The 23,501-nt window shown below is 42.1% G+C and overlaps 1 protein-coding gene across 1 annotated transcript in view; it reads left to right on the top strand.

Moving 5' to 3' along the window:
* Positions 1-17,488, top strand: part of TSPAN14 (tetraspanin 14) — a gene marked incomplete in the record, with an annotated part of 77,737 nt that extends 60,249 nt beyond the window's left edge. The window contains 1 exon segment of the mRNA XM_053692066.1: positions 15,135-17,488. Within this exon segment, the coding sequence (XP_053548041.1) occupies positions 15,135-15,206 (72 nt within the window).
* Between the last annotated feature and the right edge of the window lie 6,013 nt (positions 17,489-23,501).

A 23,501-nucleotide genomic window follows, 5' to 3' on the forward strand; every position in this document is an offset into this window, starting at 1 on the left:
AAAGCGTTTCTACGCTGTGTACAAGATCTGTTATTAATGGGAGTGATCCATCCGGTTCCGCGGTCGGAACAAGGACAAGGGTTTTACTCAAACCTGTTTGTGGTTCCCAAAAAAGAGGGAACTTTCAGGCCAATCTTGGATTTAAAGATCCTAAACAAATTCCTAAGAGTTCCATCGTTCAAAATGGAAACTATTCGGACAATCTTACCCATGATCCAAAAGGGTCAGTACATGACCACAGTGGATTTAAAGGATGCTTACCTTCACATACCGATTCACAAAGATCATTACCGGTATCTAAGGTTTGCCTTCTTAGACAGGCATTACCAGTTTGTAGCTCTTCCATTCGGATTGGCTACGGCTCCAAGAATCTTCACAAAGGTTCTGGGTGCCCTTCTGGCGGTACTAAGACCGCGAGGAATTTCGGTAGCTCCGTACCTAGACGACATTCTGATACAAGCTTCAAGCTTTCAAACTGCCAAGTCTCATACAGAGTTAGTTCTGGCATTTCTAAGGTCGCATGGATGGAAAGTGAACGAAAAGAAGAGTTCTCTCTTTCCTCTCACAAGAGTTCCATTCTTGGGGACTCTTATAGATTCTGTAGAAATGAAGATTTATCTGACAGAAGACAGATTAACAAAGCTTCTAAATGCATGCCGTGTCCTTCATTCCATTCAACTCCCGTCAGTAGCTCAATGCATGGAGGTGATCGGCTTAATGGTAGCAGCAATGGACATAGTACCCTTTGCACGTCTACATCTCAGACCGCTGCAATTGTGCATGCTGAGTCAGTGGAATGGGGATTACTCAGACTTGTCCCCTACTCTGAATCTGGATCAAGAGACCAGAAACTCTCTTCTATGGTGGCTTTCTCGGCCACATCTGTCCAGGGGGATGCCATTCAGCAGGCCGGACTGGACAATTGTAACAACAGACGCCAGCCTACTAGGCTGGGGCGCTGTCTGGAATTCTCTGAAGGCTCAGGGACAATGGAATCAGGAGGAAAGTCTCCTGCCAATAAACATTCTGGAATTGAGAGCAGTTCTCAATGCCCTTCTGGCTTGGCCCCAGTTAAAAACTCGGGGGTTCATCAGGTTTCAGTCGGACAACATCACGACTGTAGCTTACATCAACCATCAAGGAGGGACAAGAAGCTCCCTAGCAATGATGGAAGTATCAAAGATAATTCGCTGGGCAGAGTCTCACTCTTGCCACCTGTCAGCAATCCACATCCCGGGAGTGGAGAACTGGGAGGCGGATTTCTTGAGTCGCCAGACTTTTCATCCGGGGGAGTGGGAACTTCATCCGGAGGTCTTTGCCCAAATACTTCGACGTTGGGGCAAACCAGAGATAGATCTCATGGCGTCTCGCCAGAACGCCAAACTTCCTCGCTACGGGTCCAGATCCAGGGATCCGGGAGCGGTTCTGATAGATGCTTTGACAGCACCTTGGAACTTCGGGATGGCTTATGTGTTTCCACCCTTCCCACTGCTTCCTCGATTGATTGCCAAAATCAAACAGGAGAGAGCATCAGTGATTCTAATAGCGCCTGCATGGCCACGCAGGACTTGGTATGCAGATCTAGTGGACATGTCATCCTGTCCGCCTTGGTCTCTACCTCTAAGACAGGACCTTCTGATACAGGGTCCATTCAAACATCAAAATCTAACTTCTCTGAAGCTGACTGCTTGGAAATTGAACGCTTGATTTTATCAAAACGTGGTTTTTCGGAGTCGGTTATTGATACCCTGATACAGGCTAGGAAGCCTGTTACCAGAAGAATTTACCATAAGATATGGCGTAAATACCTATACTGGTGCGAATCCAAAGGTTACTCCTGGAGTAAGGTTAGGATTCCTAGGATATTGTCCTTTCTACAAGAAGGTTTAGAAAAGGGTTTATCGGCTAGTTCATTAAAGGGACAGATCTCAGCTCTGTCCATCTTGGTGCACAGGCGTCTGTCAGAAAATCCAGACGTCCAGGCTTTTTGTCAGGCTTTAGCTAGAATCAAGCCTGTGTTTAAAACTGTTGCTCCGCCATGGAGTTTAAACCTTGTTCTTAACGTTCTACAAGGAGTTCCGTTTGAACCCCTTCATTCCATTGATATAAAGTTGTTATCTTGGAAAGTGTTATTTTTAATGGCTATTTCTTCGGCTCGGAGAGTCTCTGAGTTATCAGCTTTACATTGTGATTCTCCTTATTTGATTTTTCATTCAGATAAGGTAGTTCTGCGTACTAAACCTGGGTTCTTACCTAAGGTAGTCACTAACAGGAACATCAATCAAGAGATTGTTGTTCCTTCTTTATGCCCAAATCCTTCTTCAAAGAAGGAACGTCTTCTACACAATCTGGATGTAGTTCGTGCCCTCAAGTTCTACTTGCAGGCAACTAAGGATTTTCGACAAACGTCTTCCCTGTTTGTCGTGTACTCTGGTCAGAGGAGAGGTCATAAGGCTTCGGCTACCTCTCTCTCCTTCTGGCTTCGTAGCATAATTCGTTTAGCCTATGAGACTGCTGGACAGCAGCCTCCTGAAAGAATTACAGCCCATTCTACTAGAGCTGTGGCTTCCACTTGGGCCTTTAAGAATGAGGCCTCTGTTGAACAGATTTGCAAGGCTGCAACTTGGTCTTCGCTTCATACTTTTTCCAAATTTTACAAATTTGACACTTTTGCTTCTTCGGAGGCTATTTTTGGGAGAAAGTTTCTTCAGGCAGTGGTTCCTTCTGTATAATGAGCCTGCCTATCCCTCCCGTCATCCGTGTACTTTTGCTTTGGTATTGGTATCCCAGAAGTAATGATGACCCGTGGACTGATCACACATAACAGAAGAAAACATAATTTATGCTTACCTGATAAATTCCTTTCTTCTGTTGTGTGATCAGTCCACGGCCCGCCCTGTTTTAAGGCAGGTAAATATCTTTTAAATTATACTCCAGTCACCACTTCACCCTTGGTTTCTCCTTTCTCGTTGATTCTTGGTCGAATGACTGGGAGTGACGTAGAGGGGAGGAGCTATATGCAGCTCTGCTGGGTGAATCCTCTTGCATTTCCTGTTGGGGAGGAGTTATATCCCAGAAGTAATGATGACCCGTGGACTGATCACACAACAGAAGAAAGGAATTTATCAGGTAAGCATAAATTATGTTTTTTTATTACTACTTCTATGTTAGACTATGTCTGCAGCTAATTTGCTATGCAATTTTCAACTACTGCACTGCATTATAAAACTTTACATATTGCTTTATTCTCCATTTAACTAACACGTTGCAATTGAACTGGTGCTTTAGTGTAACTGCCTAATTTAAAATTAATTTTGATTTAAAAATGACCTGCAGAAAAATTTTCACTAAAAAAAAACTCATTGCAGAAAGTGAAAAAAAGTAATGCCTCTGGGCACTCTGTAGCTCTACAACCGCATGGTTATCTTACTAATTATGCAGGCGGTTGTAGCGCTATTGTTCCCCTGAGCTTCCGGATCGTTTTAGGAATCGAGTCAGTGAGACCAGGTAAGGGGTTCGTTTGGCAGGTAGGCACCTCAGCAGAGTTGTGGAGGTGTCTGAATGTAGATTGGTGTAACTGCTGGGATACGTTCTTTAACGCAGTAAAAGAGTTGCGTTTTTATTATTTAAAGGCACAGTATCGTTTTCCTTTTGTAAGTTTTCTGGCATCAAATTTTATGGGATAATTTGATTATCTTTTCCTATGCACATATTTTTCTTTTAGGAGATTAAAAGTTTATTTCTCCTGTTAAGTGTGATCAGTCCACGGGTCATCATTACTTCTGGGATATTAACTCCTCCCCAACAGGAAGTGCAAGAGGATCACCCAGCAGAGTTGCTATATAGCTCCTCCCCTCTACGTCACACCCAGTCATTCTCTTGCACCCAACTAATAGATAGGATGTGTGAGAGGACTGTGGTGATTATACTTAGTTTTTATAACTTCAATCAAAAGTTTGTTATTTTAAAACAGCACCGGAGTGTGTTGTTCCTTCTCAGGGAGAATTTGAAGAAGAATCTACCTGAGTTTTTATATGATTTTAGCCGGAGTAGTTAAGATCATGTTGCTGTTCTCGGCCATCTGAGGGGTGAGGTATACTTCAGATCAGGGGACAGCGGGCAGGGGCACCTGCAAAGAGGTATGTAGCAGCTTATTATTTTCTGAGAATGGAATTGGTTAGAAAATACTGCAAATACCTATATAAAGTAAGTTCAGCCTTAAATGCAGTAGTAGCAACTGGTATCAGGCTGTCATGTATGTATATTTTCACTTCAGTATTCTGGGGAATGGCACTTCACTGGTATGATACTGTATGAATAAACCTTAGCCTATATTGCAGTGAGAACGGCTAGCAGTAGGTTTCTGTGAGATTTATTATCAGGTTAAACGTTTTGCTGGCATGTTAAATCGTTTAATTTTCTGAGGTACTGGGTGAAAAATTGTGTTGGGCACTAATTATCCACTTGGCGGGCATTTTATTCAATTTTGACAGTTTACTGATCTCCCTCACTGTTGTGTGTGAGGGGGAGGGGCTTAGTTTGGCGCTTTTGCTACGCATCAGGAATTCAGTCACAAGTCTGTTTTTCTTCCCTGCATGATCCGGTTCGTCTCTACAGAGCTTAAGGGTCGTCAAAAGTTATTTTGAGGGAGGTAATCACTCACAGCAGACCTGTGAGATAGTGCTTGACTGTGATAAAAAACGTTATATTCTGTACTTTTTTTCTGTCATTTAAGGGTTAGTTATCCATTGCTAATGGGGACGATCCTTTGCTAAATATATATTTTTTCCGGTTAAAATTTGATTTTATTGTTTCTCAACTGTCATAACTTCTGTGCTTCTTAAAGGCACAGTACGTTTTTTTCATACTATTGAAATTTAAATTGAAAAGTATTTCCAAGCTGCTGGTTTTATTGCTAGTGTGTTTAACATGTCTGATTCAGAGGAATATCTCTGTGCTATATGTGCTAAAGCCAAAGTGGAGCCCAATAGAAATTTATGTACTAATTGCATTGATGCTACTTTAAATAAAAGTCAATCTGTACAAATTGAACATCATTCACCAAACAACGAGGGGAAAGTTATGCCGACTAACTTGCCTCACGTGTCAGTACCTGAATCTCCCGCTCGGGAGGTGCGTGATTTGGTAACGCCGAGTACTTCAGGGCGGCCATTACAAATCACATTGCAGGACATGGCTAATGTTATGACTGAAGTTTTGTCTAAATTACCAGAACTTAGAGGGAAGCGTGACCACTCTGGGGTGAGAACAGAGTGCGCTGATAATACTAGGGCCATGTCAGATACTGGGTCACAGTATGCGGAACATGAGGACGGAGAGCTTCAATCTGCAGGTGACGGTTCTGATCCCAATAGAGTGGATTCAGACATTTCTAATTTTTAAGTTTAAGCTTGAGAACCTCCGCGTTCTACTAGGGGAGGTATTAGCGGCTCTGAATGATTGTAACACCGTTGCAATTCCAGAGAAGTTATGTAGGCTGGATAGATACTATGCGGTACCGGCGAGTACTGACGTATTCCCTATACCTAAGAGGCTTACAGAGATAATTACTAAGGAGTGGGATAGGCCCGGTGTACCCTTTTCCCCCCCCTCCTGTATTTAGAAAAATGTTCCCAATAGACGCCACCACGCGGGACTTATGGCAGACGATCCCTAAGGTGGAGGGAGCGGTTTCTACTCTGGCTAAGCGTACCACTATCCCGGTGGAGGATAGCTGTGCCTTTTCAGATCCAATGGATAAAAAATTAGAGGGTTACCTTAAGAAAATGTTTGTTCAACAAGGTTTTATACTACAACCCCTTGCATGTATTGCGTCTGTCACGGCCGCGGCCGCTTTTTGGTCCGAGTCCCTGGAAGAGACTCTTGACTCAATTACTATCGAAGAAATTTCAAACAGGCTTAAAACCATTAAGCTAGCTAATTCATTTGTTTCAGATGCCGTAGTACATTTAACTAAACTTACGGCTAAGAATTCCGGTTTCGCCATTCAGGCACGCAGAGCTCTGTGGCTAAAATCATGGTCAGCTGACGTTACTTCTAAATCTAAGTTACTTAACATACCTTTCAAAGGGCAGACCTTATTCGGGCCCGGTTTGAAAGAAATTATCGCTGACATTACGGGAGGTAAAGGCCATGCCCTGCCTCAGGACAGAGCCAAGCCTAGGGCTAGACAGTCTAATTTTCGTTCCTTTCGTAATTTCAAAGCAGGAGCAGCATCAACTTCCTCTGCTCCAAAACAGGAAGGAGCTGTTGCTCGTTACAGACAAGGCTGGAGACCTAACCAGTCCTGGAACAAGGGCAAGCAGGCCAGAAAACCTGCTGCTGCCCCTAAGACGGCATGAATTGAGGGCCCCCGATCCGGGAACGGATCTAGTGGGGGGCAGACTTTCTCTGTTCGCCCAGGCTTGGGCAAGAGATGTCCAGGATCCCTGGGCACTAGAGATCATATCTCAGGGATATCTTCTGGATTTCAAAACCTCTCCCCCAAAAGGGAGATTCCATCTGTCAAGGTTGTCAACAAACCAAATAAAGAAGGAGGCGTTTCTACGCTGCGTACAAGATCTGTTACTAATGGGAGTGATCCATCCGGTTCCGAGGTCGGAACATGGACAGGGATTTTACTCAAATCTGTTTGTGGTTCCCAAGAAAGAAGGAACCTTCAGACCAATCTTGGATTTAAAGATCCTAAACAAATTCCTAAGAGTTCCATCGTTCAAAATGGAAACTATTCGGACAATTCTACCCATGATCCAAAAGGGTCAGTACATGACCACAGTGGATTTAAAGGATGCTTACCTTCACATTCCGATTCACAGAGATCATTACCAGTATCTAAGGTTTGCCTTCCTAGACAGGCATTACCAGTTTGTAGCTCTTCCATTCGGGTTGGCTACGGCTCCAAGAATCTTCACAAAGGTTCTGGGGGCTCTTCTGGCGGTGCTAAGACCGCGAGGAATCTCGGTAGCTCCATACCTAGACGACATTCTGATACAAGCTTCAAGCTTTCAAACTGCCAAGTCTCATACAGAGTTAGTACTGGCATTTCTAAGATCGCATGGGTGGAAGGTAAACGAAAAGAAGAGTTCTCTCTTTCCACTCACAAGAGTTCCCTTCTTGGGGACTCTTATAGATTCTGTAGAAATGAAGATCTACCTGACAGAAGACAGGTTAACAAAACTTCAAAACGCTTGCCGTGTCCTTCATTCCATTCAACACCCGTCAGTGGCTCAATGCATGGAGGTGATCGGCTTAATGGTAGCGGCAATGGACATAGTACCCTTTGCACGCTTACACCTCAGACCGCTGCAATTGTGCATGCTAAGTCAGTGGAATGGGGATTACTCAGATTTGTCCCCTACTCTGAATCTGGATCAAGAGACCAGAAATTCTCTTCTGTGGTGGCTTTCTCGGCCACATCTGTCCAGGGGGATGCCATTCAGCAGGCCAGAATGGACGATTGTAACAACAGACGCCAGCCTGCTAGGTTGGGGCGCTGTCTGGAATTCCCTGAAGGCTCAGGGATCATGGTCTCAGGAGGAGAGTCTCCTGCCAATAAACATTCTGGAATTGAGAGCAGTTCTCAATGCCCTTCTGGCTTGGCCCCAGTTAACAACTCGGGGGTTCATCAGATTTCAGTCGGACAACATCACGACTGTAGCTTACATCAACCATCAAGGAGGGACAAGAAGCTCCCTAGCGATGATGGAAGTATCAAAGATAATTCGCTGGGCAGAGTCTCACTCTTGCCACCTATCAGCAATCCACATTCCGGGAGTGGAGAACTGGGAGGCGGATTTCTTAAGTCGTCAGACTTTTCATCCGGGGGAGTGGGAACTTCATCCGGAGGTCTTTGCCCAAATACTTCGTCGTTGGGGCAAACCAGAAATAGATCTCATGGCGTCTCGACAGAACGCCAAGCTTCCTCGTTACGGGTCCAGATCCAGGGATCCGGGAGCGGCTCTGGTAGATGCTTTGACAGCACCTTGGACCTTCGGGAGAGCTTATGTGTTTCCACCCGTCCCGATGCTTCCTCGATTGATTGCCAGGATCAAACAGGAGAGAGCATCCATGATTCTAATAGCGCCTGCGTGGCCACGCAGGACCTGGTATGCAGATCTAGTGGACATGTCATCCTGTCCACCTTGGTCTCTGCCTCTGAGACAGGACCTTCTGATTCAGGGTCCCTTCAAACATCAAAATCTAATTTCTCTGAAGCTGACTGCCTGGAAATTGAACGCTTGATTTTATCAAAACGTGGATTTTCTGAGTCAGTAATTGATACCTTTAATACAGGCTAGGAAGCCTGTTACCAGAAAGATTTACCATAAAATATGGCGTAAATACCTATATTGGTGCGAATCCAAAGGTTACTCTTGGAGTAAGGTTAGGATTCCTAGGATATTGTCTTTTCTACAAGAAGGTTTAGAAAAGGGTTTATCCGCTAGTTCCTTAAAGGGACAGATCTCAGCTCTGTCCATTCTGTTGCACAAACGTCTGTCAGAAGTTCCAGACGTTCAGGCTTTTTGTCAGGCTTTGGCCAGGATTAAGCCTGTGTTTAAATCTGTTGCTCCGCCATGGAGTTTAAACCTTGTTCTTAACGTTTTACAGGGCGTTCCGTTTGAACCCCTTCATTCCATTGATATAAAGTTGTTATCTTGGAAAGTTCTATTTTTAATGGCTATTTCCTCGGCTCGAAGAGTCTCTGAGTTATCAGCCTTACATTGTGATTCTCCTTATTTGATTTTTCACTCGGATAAGGTAGTTCTGCGTACTAAACCTGGGTTCTTACCTAAGGTAGTCACTAACAGGAATATCAATCAAGAGATTGTTGTTCCATCCTTGTGTCCAAATCCTTCTTCAAAGAAGGAACGACTTCTGCACAATCTGGATGTAGTTCGTGCCCTAAAATTTTATTTACAGGCAACTAAAGATTTTCGACAAACGTCTTCCCTGTTTGTCGTTTACTCTGGTCAGAGGAGAGGTCAAAAAGCTTCTGCTACCTCTCTCTCTTTTTGGCTTCGTAGCATAATACGTTTAGCTTATGAGACTGCTGGACAGCAGCCTCCTGAAAGAATTACAGCTCATTCCACTAGAGCTGTGGCTTCCACTTGGGCCTTTAAGAATGAGGCCTCTGTTGAACAGATTTGCAAGGCTGCAACTTGGTCTTCGCTTCATACTTTTTCCAAATTTTACAAATTTGACACTTTTGCTTCTTCGGAGGCTATTTTTGGGAGAAAGGTTCTTCAGGCAGTGGTTCCTTCTGTATAAAGAGCCTGCCTGTCCCTCCCGTCATCCGTGTAGTTTTGCTTTGGTATTGGTATCCCAGAAGGAATGATGACCCGTGGACTGATCACACTTAACAGGAGAAAACATAATTTATGCTTACCTGATAAATTCCTTTCTCCTGTAGTGTGATCAGTCCACGGCCCGCCCTGTTTTTTATGGCAGGTCAAAATTTTTAAATTATACTCCAGTCACCACTGCACCCTTAGCTTCTCCTTTCTCGTTGGTTCTTGGTCGAATGACTGGGTGTGACGTAGAGGGGAGGAGCTATATAGCAACTCTGCTGGGTGATCCTCTTGCACTTCCTGTTGGGGAGGAGTTAATATCCCAGAAGTAATGATGACCCGTGGACTGATCACACTACAGGAGAAAGGAATTTATCAGGTAAGCATAAATTATGTTTTTGTAACTTCTTAAAGTGACAGTATCATCTATTTAAAAAAAAAAAGTTTTTTATTTGTCATTGTCTCTTATTGTGATTTGGGATGGACATAGGAGCTGTGCAAGATGTTACTTGCTCCATGTGTTTGGATGCCAATGTGGAACCACCAATTCCTTTCTGTCCCTCATGTATTGAGAGGGCTTTACATTATAAAGAAAAGATTTTTCATGAGCAAAATATTTCTAAGGCGGATGCTTCTCAGGAGTCTAATGCTGAGATTCAGAGTATGCCGCAGCTTTCTCCCCAAGCGTCCCAAGATTTAACGCCTGCACAAGCAGTGCCCTGTACTTCTACTCCAGTGATTGCTGGAATTACTTTAAAAGACATAGCTACAGTTATGTCTTCCACAATTTCTGATGCGTTGTCTGCTTTTCCTATGCTACAAGGCAAGCGTAAGAGGAAGGACAACCACGTAGTAAATGAGGTTTCTGATACTATGGTGGCCTCCCAGGGAGCTGAGTTGGTGGGTATAGAGGTTCTATCAGAAGGCGAAGTTTCAGACTCTGAAGGTTCAATACCTTTAGCTGATTCAGAGGTTGTTTTTTTCAGGTTCAAACTACAACACCTCTGTCTGTTGCTCAGGGAGGTTTTAGTTAATTTAGATGACTGTGATTCTACAGTAGTGGTCGCTCCTGCGAAGTCGAGCAAGTTGGACAGATATTTTGAAGTTCCCTCTTACTCAGACATTTTTCCAGTACCGAATCAGACTTCGGAGATTATTTCCAAGGAATGGGAGAGACCAGGTATTCCCTTTTCACCATCTCCTATTTTCAAGAAAATGTTTCCTATAGCGGATGCTGTCAGGGAAACTTAGCAGACGGTGCCTAAGGTGGAAGGAGCTATTTCCACTCAAGCCAAGCGAACTACTATTCCCATTGAGGATAGTTGTGCTTTTAAAGATCCCATGGACAAGAAGTTGGAGGGTCTACTTAAAAAGATTTATGTTCACCAGGATTAAAGTTCTGAAGATGGCTAATGCCTTTATTACAGATGATTCTCTGCAAATTACTAAATTAGCAGCTAAAAGTTCAGGGTTTTCTATTCTAGCCCGCAGAGCTTTATGGTTAAAACCTTGGTCTGCAGACGTGTCATCCAAGTCTAAGCTTCTAGCTATTCCTTACAAAGGAAAGACCTTGTTTGGACCTGGCCTGAAGGAGATTATTTCTGACATCACGGGAGGTAAGGGTCATCTCCTTCCTCAGGATAAGAGAAATAAACAAAATGGACGACAAAGTAATTTTCGTTCCTTTCGTAATTTCAAGGGAAATTCTTTCTCCTCCTCCTCTAAACAAGAAGGAAACTATTCGCAATCTAAGTCTACTTGGAGACCCAAACAGCCTTAGAACAAGGGTAAACAGTCCAAGAAGCCTGCTGCTGACTCCGATCCGGGACCGGATCTGGTGGTGGGACAGACTTTCTTTCTTTGTTCAGGCTTGGGTGCGAGATGTTCAGGATCCCTGGGCTATAGAGATAGTGTCCCAGGGATACAAACTGGAGTTCAAGAATTTTCCTCCCAGAGGAAGATTTCTTCTTTCAAGATTATCTGCAAACCAGATAAAAAGAGGCATTCTTACATTGTGTAAAAGACCTCTCCTTTCTGGGAGTAATTGTTCCCGTTCCAGCACAGGAACAAGGGCAGGGGTTTTATTCAAATCTGTTTGTAGTTCCCAAAAAAGAGGGAACCTTCAGACCTATATTAGATCTCAAGAGTCTAAGCAAGCTTCTCAGAGTTCCATCGTTCAAGATGGAAACTATTCGGACCATTCTTCCATTGATCCAGGAGGGTCAATTTATGACGGTGGATTTGAAGGATGCATACCTTCATGTTCCTATCCACAGAGATCATCACAAGTTTCTAAGGTTTGCTTTTCTGGACCAGCACTTTCAGTTTGTGGCTCTTCCTTTCGGGCTGGTCACGGCACCCAGAATTTTCACAAAGGTTTTGGGGTCTTTGCTGGCGGTTCTAAGACCATGGGGCATTGCGGTGGTGCCTTATCTGGACGATATTCTGATTCAGGCGCCATCTTGTCAACAAGCAGGGTCCCATACCGACCTTGTACTGTCCTTCCTGAGGACTCACGGGTGGAAAGTAAATCTGGAAAAGAGTTCTTTAATTCCGAAAGCAAGGATGACTTTCTTGGGAACTGTAATCAATTCTATATCCATGAGGATTTTTTCTGACAGAGGTCAGGAAATCAAAGATTCTAGATACCTGTCGAACCCTTCAGTCCAATCCTCGGCTGTCAGTGGCCCAGTGCATGGAATTAATCGGACTGATGGCGGCGGCAATGGACATCATCCTGTTTGCTCGGTTTCACCTCAGACCTCTGCAGTTAAACATGCTCAGGCTGTGGAATGGAGATTATGCAGACTTGTCTCCTCGAATAACCCAGGGGCAGGAGACAAGGGATTCACTTCAATGGTGGTTGTCTCTGGATCATCTATCCCAGGGAACATGCTTTCGCAGACCATCCTGGGTGATTGTGACAACAGATGCCAGCCTTCTAGGGTGGGGGGCTGTCTGGGGTCATCTGAAAGCTCAGGGAGTGTGGACTCCGGCGGAGTCTGTTCTTCCTATAAACATCCTGGAACTGAGAGCGATCTTCAATGCTCTTCTGGCCTGGCCTCAGTTGGCTTCGGCCCAGTTCATCAGATTCCAGACTGACAACATAACGACAGTGGCCTACATCAATCATCAAGGAGGAACGAGGAGTTCCTTAGCGATGACCAAGGTAGCCAAGATAATCTGGTGGGTGGAGGCCCATTCTTGTCATCTGTCAGCGATCCATATCCCAGGGGTGGACAACTGGGAGGCGTATTTTCTGAGCAGGCAGACTTTTCACCCGGGAGAGTGGGAACTCCATCCAGAAGTGTTCTCAAACCTGATTCTCAAATGGGGTTGGCCGGAGTTGGATCTCATGGCATCTCGTCAGAATGCCAAGCTTCCGAGATACGGGTCGAGGTACAGGGATCCCCAGGCAGAACTGATAGATGCTCTGACGGTTCCTTGGTCCTTCAACTTGCATACCTATTTCCTCCGTTTGCGCTTCATCCTCGAATCATTGCTGGAATCTAACAGGAGAGGGCATCAATGATCCTCATTGCTCCTGCGTAGCCTCGCAGAATTTGGTATGCAGATCTGGTGGACATGTCATCCCTGCCACCTTGGAGACTTCCGTTGAGGAAGGACCTTCTCATTCAAGGGCCCTTTCTTCACCCAAATTTAGTTGCTCTGAAGCTGACTGCTTGGAGATTGAACGCTTAATCCTATCCAAGCGAGGGTTTTCTTATTCTGTCATAGAGATCATGATCCAGGCTCGTAAACCTGTGACTAGAAAGATTTACCATAAGATATGGCGTAAATATCTTTATTGGTGTGAATCCAAGGGCTACTCATGGAGTAGAGTTAGGATTCCCAGAATTTTGTCCTTTCTCCAAGAAAGGTTGGAGAAGGGTTTATCGACAGGTTCCCTAAAGGGTCAGATCTCAGCCTTATCTATTTTGTTACACAAACGTCTGGTGGATGTCCCAGATGTTCATTCCTTTTGTCAGGCTTTGGTTAGAATCAGGCCTGTGTTTAAGCCAATTGCTCCTCCATGGAGTCTGAATTTAGTTCTTAAAGTTCTTCAAGGGGCTCCGTTTGAGCCTATGCATTCCTTAGATATTAAGTTGTTATCTTGGAAAGTTTTATTAACTTGTTGCTATTTCTTCCGCTCGAAGAGTGTCTGAGCTTTCGGCATTGCAATACAATTCGCCTTACCTTATTTTTCATTCGGATAAGGTAGTTTTACGTACTAAACTAGGGTTCCTTCCTAAGGTTGTTTCAGACAGGAACATTAATCAGGAGATTGTTGTTCCTTCCTTGTGTCCTAATCCTCCTCCTCAAAAGGAACGTCTGTTGCACAATTTGGACGTGGTCCGTGCTCTGAAATTTTATTTACAAGCGACTAAAGACTTTCGTCAGTCATCTTCTTTGTTTGTCGTTTTCTCTGGAGAGCGTAAGGGTCAGAAAGCTACGGCTACCTCTTTCTTTTTGGCTGAAGAGTATCATCCGTTTTGCATATGAAACTACTGGACAGCAGCCTCCTGACAGAGTTACGACTCATTCCACTAGGGCTGTTGCTTTTTCATGGGCATTCAAAAATTAAGCTTCTGTAGAACAGATTTGCAAGGCTGCAACTTGGTCTTCTCTTCATACTTTTTCAAAATTTTACAAATGTGATACTTTTGCCTCGGCTGAAGCTGTTTTTGGAGAAAGGTTCTTCAAGCAGTGGTGCCTTCTGTTTAGATTCCCTGTCTTGTCCCTCCCTTATCATCCGTGTACTCTAGCTTTGGTATTGCATCCCACAAGTAAGGCTGAAATCCGTGGACTCATTGTGTCTTTAAAAAGAAAAGAAAATTTATGCTTACCTGATAAATTTGTTTCTTTTTAGACACGATGAGTCCACGGCCCGCCCTGTTCTTTGAGACAGGTTATTTAATTTTTGTAAACTTCAGACACCTCTGCACCTTGGCTTTTCCTTTCTCTTCCTAACTTCGGTCGAATGACTGGAGTGGAAGGGAAGGGAGGAGCTATATATAGCAGCTCTGTTGTGGTGCTCTTTGCCTCCTACTGCTGACCAGGAGGTGAAATCCCACAAGTAAGGATGAAATCCGTGGACTCATCGTGTCTAAAAAGAAACACATTTATCAGGTAAGCATAAATTTTCTTTTTTAATTGAAAAAGCTAAATCTATTTAAATTGAACCCAGTTGTGTATTAAAGTCTTACCTTAGATTAAGTTGCAAAAAGTTTCCTGCACCTTTTCTATATGATGCAGCAGGAACGGTAAAACAGTTATTTTGAAATGAATATAGTTTCTGGCCAGTTTGAAATGGCTGCCAAGCTCCACCCACTGATGACATCACGATCTGGGCTGCATATTCCTTCCAATCAATAAAAGCTCACTAGTTGGATTCAACAGACTTTCAATGCTATTCAGCAGAGTGCCTAGATGCAGCCCAGATCCTGATGTCATTGGTGGGTGGAGCTTGGCAGCCATTTCAAACTGGCCAGAAACTATATCCATTTCAAAATAACTGTTTTACTGTTCCTGCTGCATGATCTAGAAAAGGTGCAGGAGAGTTTTTGCAGCTTAATCCAAGGTAAGACTTTAAGATGACTAAGGTGTAGACTGTCCCTTTAAATGTAAAATCTTTGTACTTTTAAATTTTTGTGATGAAAAAAACATTTAGATGCTATTTTTATGTGAATAACAAAGACTTTTAGCTACAGTATCCATTTAAGAAATGTAATAACTTTTGATTGTTTTTGTAGGTTCAGAAGACTTTACCAGAAATGATGAATATGAGAATTGTTGCTGTATAGTAATGCAGAATTTCTTTTGTAGATCTTTGGCATTTACCTGGCACGGACTCTAATGTCTGATATTGACTCTGTGAAGGCCGGGTATAGATTCTAAGCACCTGGACTTCAGAGACTTTCTATTATAAGTGACTGTAACCTGATTTGAGTTTCTACCGATTGCCTGAGGGCAACGAAGTTTTAAAAGGGCGAAAGTGATTATTCCGAAGAGAAGATTACAAGACCAAAAGGACCCCTGCTCTTCACCTTACTGTAAAGACTACAGCAGATATATCTTCCTTTTTAACCTTTCTGTGACCAGGGGGGGACGAAAAACCTCTGTGCAGGTTTTGCAATTTATCTACAGCTGTCAGTGTTTTTTTTTTTTCTGCCAATTGGTTTACGGTCAGGGCTGTGCTCTGATTTTGAAATTGAACTTATTATTGCTGGTCAATATTTTGTGCTAGTGTTGGCGCTAATACATTGTAGGATGTTAACAAATTTCTTTAATCAATCGTTGCCGTAAAGAGAAGCAACTTATGGAATTACTGATCTATTTGCAGCCAAGGTAGGTGTTTAAACATAAATGTAGACATTTTTATTTACAGTTCCTTGTTCTCTGCCAGCGTTTGTGCCCATGATGGGTAACCTCCAAAATATTTAAATATCATCTGCAGTATAAAGAGTTAACGTTGCATAATATTGTGATATAAATAGGTGGGGTTCAGTTGCAAATACAATTTGCAGCAGATTTATTTAAGAGGTGTTTCAATAGCCGCCTTTTGCTGTGCTAACACAGAGGAAGTTGTGTAGCCTTTCTGAATTCACCTGCTCCAGGAATTCTTTAATGTTTTATTTGCAAATATATGTCCAGGTAAAATGTATTTGTACTAATTTTACAGTAAATCTTTTGGTTGTTTAGTCACTAGGTTAAAATTGTATTTTTATGATTTTGTTTTCGGTTTCTAAGTAGAAATTATAATAGTAATATTGTGAAACCATGTACCAAGTGATATAGAATTTGGAGCTGGGTATTCAGGTTGTCTAGATTTTAGTAACTCTGCAGTTCTTCAAACACTGGAAACTTATTTGGGAATAAACTGTAAGTGTGTTGAGGTGTAGTGGCTTCTATGAATCCGGTAGGTGTGTTTTTAGAAAAGGAGGTCTGTTCATAGCTGTATTATAGAGCCAAGAATGCTTCAGTCCCTAGCTGGGGTAACCAGCAACACTGTAAATACATTTCAAATGATCCATCATGTATAATATAGCGCATGATGGTTCATGAAAGCTATAGACATTTGAGCGTAAAATATATTTCCTTTGGATGTTAGTCTATGCAAATATTGCTTTATTAATGAATACAGAATAGCTCAGCCTCATTAGTTCATAGCCTACCCCCAACATCTAAAGATGCAGAAAATTCGTAGCTTGCTGTCATTTTATATAAACTACATAATATTCACCCTGTTTTTCATACATGGAAACTGTCATCGGTGTGTAGTTTAGAAAACTTAGGTTGTCATATCTGCAGCAACTCTGGCCAAGATTTTTTTTTTAAATTCCGACCAGAACTGCATTTCTTACCATATTGTAAGAGAACCTTTAATTTTCCTAAGTAATGATATCACACAGCCACAAATTCAGGGGTGTGTTTTGCAGGACTATAATATTTTTTTGTTTTTTGTATGAAAAGTATTTTAAACAGAAACGTCTAAGATATTAATGTGGTCTTTCATTTCTCTTATTGCAACTTCAAAGATACATACATTAGTATTAAATTACATAGATTCCTCATTTCATTAACTGTTTGCAGTTTTCAGCTTTTTTTGTTTTTTTAATCAAGACAAACACTATGTAAATAAGAAAAAAATATTGTTAATAGGGAACAGTTCTAGAATCCCAAATATCTTTTATATTATAGATTGGTATAAAAAAAATATTTCTACCCATTTTATTTGTTAAACTTAATACCTGTGAAACATTTTTCATTATAATTTGTATTCCAAATACGCTTGTTATATGTATATATTGTTTAAATGCTACTGGAATAAACAGTGCAACAGTGACACCATGTGGTGTATTTAGTTATGTGCAGGTATTGCTTTTGCAAACTCAATGTTTTGTATTTTTTTATGTACTGTATATAAAAGTTTACTAATATAGAAACTTTTTTCTTCACTAAGTTTGAAAATTTCTTGTTTACAATTCCTATTCTCTGTTCATTGACAACTTATTCAGAATATTTATGGTGCAAGGAATATGGATTTCCTTCTGTGAATATCTGTGTTTCCATATGTTCAATGTGAGTTATTCAGCATTTCTGTATAATCTCTGCAAAAAAACAAATTGTGAGATGTTTAACTAGCCTGCTTTTATGATTAAATATGTTAATGGATTAAACGTGTGCTGTTCCTATTCATGTTTTTTTGTTCTGAACATGAGTAAGAAATTTTTAAATGTGTCTGACCCTGAACGGCAAAGACTGATACTGAAATGTCAGTTTTAGATTATTTTTAAAATATTCATTTTATTTTGCATATAGATTTTGTGCAATGCAGTACGTAATTTCTGATTTATACACTCTATATATATATATATATATATATATATATATATATATATATATATATATATATATATATATATATATATATATATATATAATCTATCTATATAATCTATCTATATATACGATGGCTTGCACTCGCTGGTCTTTTGCAAAAAACGTGCCTTTAATGTAACGTTTGGGGGACCGTATCGCCTTCCTCACACGTCTGAGGAAGGGGATACGGTCCCCCAAACGTTACATTAAAGGCACGTTTTTTGCAAAAGACCAGCGAGTGCAAGCAATCGTTTATTTCTGTTTGCTTCTTGTTTGCAAAGGGCTGCACTCCATCTCTTAGGGCATGGAAAAACTACAATATTCAGATTTAAATTATAAACCTAAAAAAATAGTAGGCAAAATGTGTGCATTTGTTTCACTGTGAATAATTATTTTGAGTTAAATACCCTCCTTTAATTCATAAGATTTTTTTTACATTTAATCCCACTTAAAATAGAGTTCAGTTAATATATATTTCCCAAGATTACAATATGTATTTCTTTCCTAAGACATAGAGATTCCACAACGTCGTTCCAATTATTAGTGGGATATTCACTCCTGGCCAGCAGGAGGAGGCAAAGAGCACCACAGCAAAGCTGTTAGGTGTCACTTCCCTTACCCATAACCCCCAGTCATTCTCTTTGCCTCTGTCAATGGTTACTTTTCCCTGCAAGCAAGGATTTGGGTTTAGCCGTGTCCACGTCAATCTCTTGAGTAAGAGTAGTGGTGGCTTTTAAGCAGTTAGGAAGTGGTGAGGTGGCCCTTGTTTTCCTAACATATTTGCTGCCCTAGTCATAGAAAGCCATAGTTGGTTACTCTGTTCTTTCTTTTTCTACAGGTCTCTGTAAGAAGTATGTGTTTTTTCACGCCTGGTGAGCTGTCTTCCTGCCAGACAGCTAGATTGCAGGTAAGTGTTTTGTCTTAAAGGTGTTGGAGACTTGCACTTCAGAAAAATAGTTAACTCTGCAGTAATATTGGGACATGATAAATCCTTTATAGATATGATTTACTGGGGCAGCATGCAGGCACATATTGTATGTTGAGACTAGGGGTTAATCTTCCCTTAATATTGGGGACGTTTCCTCTGTGGCTCTTTAATTATATTCACTCTTGTAGTGTTGACAAGGGTTTATATTAGGCATTTTATTAGAAGCGCAAGTAGGGCACAATTTATTGAGGCTGTTATTGTGACTGCAAAATGACTTTTATTCTCCAGTCTTTCTCGGCAGCTTCTTGGAACACACGCTTTTAGTTTGCTGCACAGTTCCTGTTTGCCGGTCATGTAACTTCCTGCTCATCCGACTCGGAGTGGAGTGGCGTCACTTCTAAGCTTCTTCTGTGTCTGCTTGTTGAAGGAGTCGCTCGTAAGCAGCCTCTGTGCCTCTGACTAATTGTGGATCTTCTGAGAGTTACGGTAGGGCACCTGAGGTGTAGAGGTACTGAGATTGTTTTTCTTTTTCTCTTGGGATTATTGTTAGCGTGTATAACGCTCTGAGGGGATAAGGACTTTTTGTTAAAGTGATAGCCGTTTTCAAAATTTTAGTTATTCCTTTATTTTTGGGGAATTTTTTGTTTTGCAGCTATGGACATGGAACAGGAATCTGTCTCTTTTGATAGATGCTTATTATGTCTAGAGGCCCAAATTGCTTCGCCTATGCAATTTTGTGCTACATGTTTAGCTAGAACAGTATGCAAAGATAAATTATTGCCCTCTGTGCCTATTGTCTCCCAGGATAATGCTGTTCATGTTATTTGTCTGTCGCCTCTGTTGCTGCAAAGGACCTCCATCCCAAGTCTGATGAGGAAGATACCTCTGTAGCTTCTGAGGGTGAAATCTCAGATTCGGAAAGTATAATTCCTTTGACTGACTCTGAAGAGGTAAACTTCAGATTTAAGCTTGAACACCTCCGTTTACTGTTAAAGGAGGTACTGGCTAATTTGGACGACTCCGATTCTTCTGTTTCTGTCAACCCTAAGAAATCTATTAAACTTAACAAATACTATGATGTTCCTTCCTCTGTGGAAGGGTTTCCTGTTCCAGACTGTGTGTCGGAGATCATTGCACAGGAGTGGGATAAGCCAGGGATACCTTTCTCTACCTGGACAAAAAGCTGGAGGCTTATTTAAAGAAAATGTATGTGCATCAGGGTCTACAATGGCAACCTGTTGTTTGTATTGCCACAGTAGCAAGTGCAGCATCTTATTGGTGCAATTCCTTGTCTGAATTGATTTTAGAGGAGACTCCGTTGGAGGAGATCCAAGATAGGATTACATTTGCCAATTCCTTTATCTCTGATGCTATCAAGTCATTAGACTGGGAACCAATATGTCTGGCTTCACTACACTAGCCCGCAGGGCTCTGTGGCTGATATCTTGGTCAGCTGATGTTACCTCCAAGTCCAAGCTTCTTTCGCTACCTTACAAGGGTAAAACCCTGTTTTGTCCTGGGCTGGTGGAAATAATTTCTGAAATTATGGGTGGAAAAGGGGGCCTTTCTTCCCCAAGATAAGAATAGACCTAAGGGACGTCAAAATTCTAATTTTCGTTCCTTTCATACCTTCAAGGGTCAGAAGTTTTCCCCTTCCTCCTCCAAGCCAGAGCAGTCCAAGTCTTCTTGGAGACCCAATCAATCTTAGAATAAGGGGAAACCATCAAAGAAGCCTTCATCTGAGACTAAGTCAGCATGAACGGCCCGTCCCCGGTCTGGATCAGGTGTGGGGTAGACTTTCCTGATTTCAACAAGCTTGGATATGCGATGTCCCAAACCCTTGTGCTCTGGACATAGTATCTCAGGGTTACAAAATAGAATTCAATTTCTCCCATCAAGGCTGTTTGCAGAACAGATAAAAATAGAGGCATTCTTAAAGTCTGTTCAGGACCTTTTCTCCCTGGGAGTGATTGTTCCTGTTCCTCTAAGGCAGTGTTTTTCAACCAGTGTGCCGTGAGAGATCCTCAGGTGTGCCGCGGCAGACTGACAACAGTGCGGGGGTGTCCCTCTTTCAAATTTTGAAATATTGGGAGGTATGTGACAGACTCATCAGGCATCATTTACAACCATAACATTGACATTCATTCACAGACAATCATTACGATTGTTTGTGAATGAATGTCAATATGTCATGTATAGTTTGTAGGAGGCATGGCATGACAGCACAGTAGTGTGTGTGTGTGTGTGTGTGTATGTGTATATATATATATATATATATATATATATCCTGTATTAGGCTACAATGTGTGATTTTGTAAAATTTTGGTATGGTGGTATGCCACAGGATTTTTTAATGTAAAAAAGTGTGCCATGGCAAAAAAAAGGTTGCAAATCACTGCTCTAAGGGAACAGGGTCTAGGATTCTATTCAAATCTGTTTGTGGTTCCAAAAAAAGAGTGAACTTTTCGATCCATTTTAGACCTAAAGTGTCAACAAATTTCTCAGGGTACCGTCCTTCAAAATGGAAACCATTCGTTCCATTCTTCCTTTGGTCCAAGAGGGTCAGTTCATGATGACCATAGACCTGAAGGATGAGTATCTTCATTTTCCCATCCACAGGGTTCATCACAAATTCCTGAGATTCACTTTCCCTAGAAATGCACTTTCAGTTTGTTGCTCTTCCGTTTGGCCTTGCCACAGCTCCCAGAATTTTTTTTCAAAAGTTCTGGGGGCTCTCTTGGCCGTTGTCAGGTCTTTCATATGGGGATCATGTTATCTTTTCTACGTTCCCATGGATGGAAAGTGAATCTGGAGAAGAGTTCCCTTGTTCCAGCTACAAGCGCGGTTTTCTTAGGGACCATCATAGATTCCCTACCTATGAAGATTTTTCTAACGGAGGTCAGAAAAACCAAAATTCTTTCTTCTTGCCTCTCTCTACAGTCTACTGTTCGGCCATCAGTAGCTCAATGCATGGAGGTATTTGGTCTGATGGTCACTTCCATGGACATTGTTCCCTTTGCTCAATTCCATTTGAGAGCTCTGCAATTATGCATGCTCAGACAATGGAATGGAGATCATTCGGATCTGTCTCAGTGGATAGATCTGGACCAGTTGACAAGAGACTCTTGTGGTGGATTTCTCAGGATCTTCTGTCTCAGGGAACATGCTTCCAGAGACCCTCCTGGGTGATTGTGACCACGGATGCCAGCCTGCTAGGCTGGGGAGCAGTCTGGGACTTGCTAAAGACTCGGGGCCTATGGACTTGAGGAGTCTTCTCTTCCGATAAATATTTTGGAGTTGAGAGCGATCTTCAATGCTCCGATGGCGTGGCCTCAGATGTCTTTAGCCCGGTTTATCAGATTCCATTTGGACAATATCACCTCAGTGGCTTACATCAACCACCATGGATGAACTCTGAGTTCCTTGGCCATGAAAGAGGTGATTTGGATTTTTCAGTGGGCAGAAGCTCATAATTGTCTTCTATCTGCCATCCACATTCCAGGAGTGGACAACTGGAAAGCGGATTTCCTGAGCAGACAGACTTTTCATCCCGGGGAGTTGGCTCTCCATCCGGAGGTGTTCTCTAGGTTAACCCTCAAGTGGGGGGTACCGGAGTTGGAGCTGATTGCATCTTGTCAAAACGCCAAGTTCCAAGGTACGGTTCAAGGTCAAGAGATCCTCAGGCCGCTGTAATAGATGCTCTTGCGGTTCCTTGGAATTTTGGTCTAGCATACCTGTTTGTTTCCTCTGTTTGCGCTCTTCCACAAGTCATTGCTCGCATCAAACAGGAGAGAGCGTCTGTAATCCTAATAGCACCCTCATGGCCTCGCAGGATCTGGTTTGCAGACCTATTGACAATATCCTCTCGTCCACCTTGGAGGTTACCTCTTAGGAAGGACCTTCTAACTCAGGGTTCTTTCCTCCATCCAAATCTCGTTCCTCTGAAGCGAACTGCATGGAGATTGAACGAGTCAGTCAATTTTACCATGATTCAGGATCGCAAGCCTGTTACTCGTAAGATTTACCATAAGGTATGGCGTAAATACCTTTATTGGTGTGAATCTAAGGGCAACTCTTGGAGTAGGGTCAGGATTCCTAGAATTTTTGTCTTTTCTCCAGGAAGGTCTGAAGAAAGGGTTGTCTGTCAGTTCTCTGAAAGGTCAGATTTCTGCATTATTTATTCTTTTACATAAACATCTGGTGGACGTGCCAGATGTTAAATATTTTTGTCAGGCCCTGGTCAGAATCAGGCCTGTGTTTAAACCTGTTGCTCCTACTTGGAGCCTTAACTTAGTTCTTAGAGTTTTGCAGCAGGCTCCATTTGAGCCATTGCATTCTGTAGATATTAAGTTATCTTGGAAAATTTTGTTTCTTATTGCTATTTCTTCTGCTCGCAGAGTTTCTGAAATCTAGACCTTGCAGTGCGATTCACCTTACCTTATTTTTCATGCAGATAAGGCGGTCCTTCGTACTAAATTTGGGTTTCTCCCTAAAATGGTTTTGGATAGAAATATTAATCAGGAAATTGTTGTTCCTTCTCTTGGATGTTATGCACGCTCTAAAATTCTACCTACAGGCTACTTAGGATTTTTGCCAGTTTTCTGCCCTGTTTGTTTCTCAGGAAAGTGTAAGGGTCAGAAGACCACCTATACTTCTCTTTCACTCTGGTTAAGAAGTATTATTCATTTTGCATATGAGACTGCTGGACAGCAGCCTCCTGAGAGAATTACGGCTCATTCCACTAGGGCTGTCTCCTCTTCGTGGGCTTTTAAAAATGAAGCGTTTGTGGAACAGATTTGCAAGGCAGCAACATGGTTCTCTCTGCATACTTTTTACAAATTTGATACTTTTGCCTCGGCTGAGGCCTCTTTTGGGAGAAAGGT

Source organism: Bombina bombina, chromosome 9, assembly GCF_027579735.1.
Source record: "Bombina bombina isolate aBomBom1 chromosome 9, aBomBom1.pri, whole genome shotgun sequence".
Lineage (NCBI taxonomy): Eukaryota > Metazoa > Chordata > Amphibia > Anura > Bombinatoridae > Bombina > Bombina bombina.